This window comes from Penaeus monodon, chromosome 10 (genome assembly GCF_015228065.2).
Source record: "Penaeus monodon isolate SGIC_2016 chromosome 10, NSTDA_Pmon_1, whole genome shotgun sequence".
In the NCBI taxonomy this organism is placed as follows: Eukaryota; Metazoa; Arthropoda; class Malacostraca; order Decapoda; family Penaeidae; genus Penaeus; species Penaeus monodon.
The window spans coordinates 21,935,631-21,940,630 of NC_051395.1; the positions used below are offsets into that span (position 1 = coordinate 21,935,631).

At 34.2% G+C, this 5,000-nt stretch overlaps 1 protein-coding gene across 4 annotated transcripts in view; it reads left to right on the top strand.

Moving 5' to 3' along the window:
- LOC119577931 (activin receptor type-2A-like) overlaps nucleotides 1-5,000 on the top strand; it is a 42,568-nt gene that overhangs the window by 14,247 nt on the left and 23,321 nt on the right. For all 4 annotated transcript variants that reach the window (XM_037925616.1, XM_037925617.1, XM_037925613.1 and 1 more), the window contains one exon: nucleotides 4,020-4,505. In XM_037925616.1, the coding sequence (XP_037781544.1) occupies nucleotides 4,283-4,505 (223 nt within the window). In that variant the 5' untranslated portion in view covers nucleotides 4,020-4,282. The remainder of the gene's footprint in view (nucleotides 1-4,019; nucleotides 4,506-5,000) is intronic.

The following is a 5,000-nucleotide window of genomic DNA, read 5'->3' on the forward strand; positions in this document are numbered from 1 at the left end:
TGTTGGTGTCATTTTAAAATATTTTTTCATAATATACAATTTTCTGTACTACAACCTGCACTGCCAGTCATACTGGGCATAGATAGGATCCTGAGCAAAGAACTAGTAGCCCACATATGGTACATTCTGCACCTCCTTACCAAATATTTTCATGTCTTGATAGTCACATCTGGATATAAGGGGGTCACTAGTTTATGCATAAATGAAAAAAAATGAAATAGTCCTTTAACACATTGCTAATAAATTCAAATATAGCATCATCTTTTCTACACTGTAGGTATCTTCTGAATGAGCAATATTGTATATTTATGATAAAGAAATTTATATACACATTGGTATCTTCACAGTAAATGATCTCAGCTGCTTAACCCTTTTTCTGCGATAGTTCAGAATGTGATTTTTCTGCATCTTTTATCATTTTGATCTTAAAATTTTAGGATGATTTTTTTAGAGATTTTCTTTTGTTGTAATTGGGGCTTTATGTATCTATATAAATATTATTATTATTATTATTTTTTTTTTTTTTTTTTTTTTTTTTTTTTAATAATTTATTTTTTTCAATGTGATACATTTTCTGCAGCAGTTACACAGTTATGAGATAAAATTTAAGAAAGTAAAATGGAGAAAGATTTGTTAAACAGAAAGTAAAGTAAAGTATTAGAAAAAAAAAAAAAATCTGATCCTATTAACCCATTGTCTTTGGATGATGTGTAGCACATGTCATGGCTGACTTGGTCATGATTTTATATTGTAGAACCCATCATGGCTGACCTGGCCATTGTTCAATATTGCTTGTATTTCCTATCATGGCTGACTGGGTTTAAGTATGGAGGATGGATCATTCACATCATTTACTACAAAGCATACATTTCATTTTTTACTGGTCTTTATAAGGTACCGTTATGCCCACGCGTCACTTTCCCTGCGACATTGGTTGAGGGAGAACAGAATATGTATTGCTCAGACTGGCTACAAAAGGGGAAGTCTATAGAGCATAGATCATTTGCCTGCTATCCCTAGAAGACGTCAATCACCTTCAGTCTAGTTTATATAATCAGTCTCCTTGTGTTAACTACTCACAGTGTCATATGACTTTGCCAGTGTGAAAGTCTTGAAATATTATTGACATATGATTATTTCAATTAGAATATTAATAATGATCCCATTTGGAAAAGAAAATCACAATAATTTTAGTTTGTTAATAGCTAAATGAGTGCTTAGTCTCCAAGAGACAATTATTAATTCTATCTAGCGCAACTGTTTCCCCTTTTTCATGGTTTTTGGAAAGATTCTTTTTATCATTGTATTATTCTTATTGTTATTAGTATTTTTATAACATTGAAATAATCATAATGTAAATAATAATAATAATCATAGTATCAATATTAATAGTATTAGAAGAAAGTAATTCAAATACAAGGGAAGGGAGTACCAATTGACTCTTTGGCTGAACACTTGTACAGCTTTGTGTGCAAATTCCCAATACACTACAGTGGGCAGTACATTAATCTGCAGCTGATGGGTTAATAGAAAAGAAAGTAATTATTCAGACAATCAAAGAAATATATTTGTAAAATTCATATAAGGATTTCAATTTTTTTATTATTATTTTCTTATTTATTTATTTATTTTTTATTATTATTGATATTGCTTTTGTTATTACTTGTAGTTGTTGTTTTTTGTCATTATTATTTTATTAGTGTTATTACTATGATTATTACAACTATTACTATGGCTATTATTACTGTTTTTACCACAACTATAGCTACTCTACTACTACTACAGCTATACTTTACTGCTACTACACTGCTGCTATAATACTACTACTACTACTACTATAATACCACTACTACAATACTACTACTGCTACTTCACCTCTACTACAGTATTACTACTATACAACACCTGGTTCTCAACTACTTCTACTCAAATACTACGACTACACTACTACTGATACTGCACTGCTGCTACCACTACACTACTACTAGCACTACACTACTACTACTACCACAACCACTACTACTACACTACTACTACTACTACTACACTACTGCTGTTACTCCATTACTACTACTACTACACTACTACTACTACTACTACTACTTCTACAACTACTACTACTACTACTACTACTACTACTACTACTACTACTACTACTACTACTACTACTGCTGCTGCTGCTACTACAAGTACTACTACTGATTCTAGTAGTAGTAGTAGTATTCTACCACCACCACCACCACCATTACCACCAGGGAGCAAAAAATAAAAAATCTCTTCATCTTTCTTTCACCCACTTTCTATCTCTTGCTTCCTCTCTTCCTTTGCCTTTCCCTCATTCTTTTCTCATTCTCTTTTCTGCTCTGCCACCCCCTATCATTCCCAGATTTTCTTCAGATTAAATCTGCCACTCCCACTTTGAGCCTTACATGTCCCCTGCCACCGCCCTCCTCCTCCACCTCCTTTGCTCCCTTATTCCCTTCCCTCCCTTACCCACACCCCTTTTCTCTCTGAGCCCATCCCCTTTCCCCCTCCCTTTTTCCCCAGCTCATCCCCATTTTCTACTTTAAGGAAGGGAAAAATAAAGAGAAATGAAAATAATCATCATAACAATAATAGTATTGATGCTATTATAATATGGCAACAATAATAATGATATTAATGATAATGATGATTTTAAATAGGATTCATATGGATTCATAACTATAATTCTCACCCCATTTTACATCAAAATGAAACAACTGCAACTCCACAGTCACATGACATATCTTCTCTGGCTTAATGTGCCTAGTTTACATTAAAATGAAGCAACTTAAGCTCAAGTCACATGGAATATCATTTCAGGCATAATGTGCAAGTATAATGTGCTAACAGACAGAAAAAGGAAACACAAGCAAAATTATGGTAAAGATAATAGTTATGATTATGATAATGGTGTTTATTATTGTTGTTATTATTATTATTATTATTATTATTATTATTATTATTATTATTATTATTATTGTTATTATTATTACTACTATTATTGGTACCTTGATTTTCTCATTGATGTCATTTCTAACAGTGATCCTAAGGCTTTGTTTATAGAAATACTTGGGCACCTGCAAATTTGTACACCTTTTTATAGCTTAACATCTATATCACAAAGTAATTTTTCCATATGCAAGGTATTTGAAAAATCAACTATTTGGTTATCTCCCAATGGGAACTCCTTAAGTTTAGTATCAAAAGGTGCATGATTGTAATACATGTGTATAGAAATGTTAAACATCTTTAATAAGGTGTTTACCTGCCATCTTCCCTGTGATGGTCCTCCTTATGCTTTTATTTTTAATACCTCAAATAAGTTAGACTTGGGGGAGGGCCTTGAAACAGTTAAAGTGTAATCTTAATCTATCTGACCTGAATGAAATTGAGATACAAGCATACAGATATTTACTGGATATTGATGAGAACTAGCCAGTTTTAGTTGGGAAACACACTCCATGATAAAAATAGGTATCAATGTGAATGTGCAAATTTGACATGGACTTCCATGTAGGGAATAAACTTGAATTTTATGAATTTACTGTGCAGCTGTCTCAGTTCAAGCAATAAAAGCTCTCCCTTTCACACTCTCACTCTGCCTCTCCCTTTCCATCTCCCTGCTTCCCTCTCTTCCATTCTCCTTATTGCCTCTATTTCCTTCTTCAACTTCTTCCTTCCATCCCTTTCCCTCTCACCCCCTCTCCATGCCTTCACACTCACTCACTTTCTCTCTCTCTCTCTCTCTCTCTCTCTCTCTCTCTCTCTCTCTCTCTCTCTCTCTCTCTCTCTCTCTCTCTCTCTCTCTCTCTCTCTCTCTCTCTCTCTCTCTCTATCTCTCTCTCTCTCTAATTAAGACATAATTTTCTTCAACACAATGTGAAAAATCCTTCTAATTTGACTTCTTGCTAATTTTATAGTTAACCTCTTATGTAATTGCTGATTGTTATTTTTATTTTGAAATGTATATAATTGATATCTTAATTCATTTTCAGGTGGCTCATTAAAATACTGAAATTTACTAATTACTCCTCGCATAACAGTGCCCAATAAGTATCCTACATGATTGCCAATTTGAGTAGGATATTTGGAACTCAATGTTTATGGTTTTTGGCAGTTCTGACAAACAGAAAAAATCTTTGTGAGAGTTAAAAGTGATAAGGCCTCAATGAGAGGCCTGAAGAGTTGTTCTGTGAGTAGAACATGGACATGACAAGGACCCGACTAGCTGGACAAATGTAATGATTACCTGTTACATATGCCAGGCCTGACAGGGTATCAGTTGAGAAGGGCCAAAAGAGTGGGTGAAGGGGCTTGGAGAACCAAGAAGAGGTATCGTAAAGAAGGAAACATCACGTGTGGCAGGTTGTACCTTGCCAGCTGTGCAATGGCCGCTGGCACTGGAGTGACCCGTCTCTCCCGTATTATGATGTGGTTACTTACCCTGGCTGGTGTCCCTGTCATCTCACCACTAATAGCAGGTATGGCTTAAATATTTTTGTACACTTTGTATTTACAGAAATGGATTATCACCTTTGTATTGCATGAGAGATGCCAAGTTATTTTGTAAGTGTTGATTAGTGACAGGTTTTAGTTATGTTTGGTGATATTTCTATTTAGATTAAGACATCATTTTTATTTTTCAATAAAAAGTTTCAATTATCTTTAAAAATATATTTAGCTTTAACCCTTTCCCGACGGGTAGTATTCATAGTGGCCCGGGCCTCGCTGCGGGGGGTTTATATCATCACCCTAGTATGCACGACCGCTCATGCCAAATACCAGCATCCCTTGCCGTTTTTTCGTAGTAGTACAAGCATATGTTGTATTTTCAGTTATCATTATTTTCTAAAGTCTCTATTTGCCATATTTCCTGATAAATCAAGACTGAAGGATATTTTTGTTTTTATATAGACTCCATAATTGATCATTATTCGCTCTATAGTCCGAATAAAATAAGCAGTGTGTGGCATTAT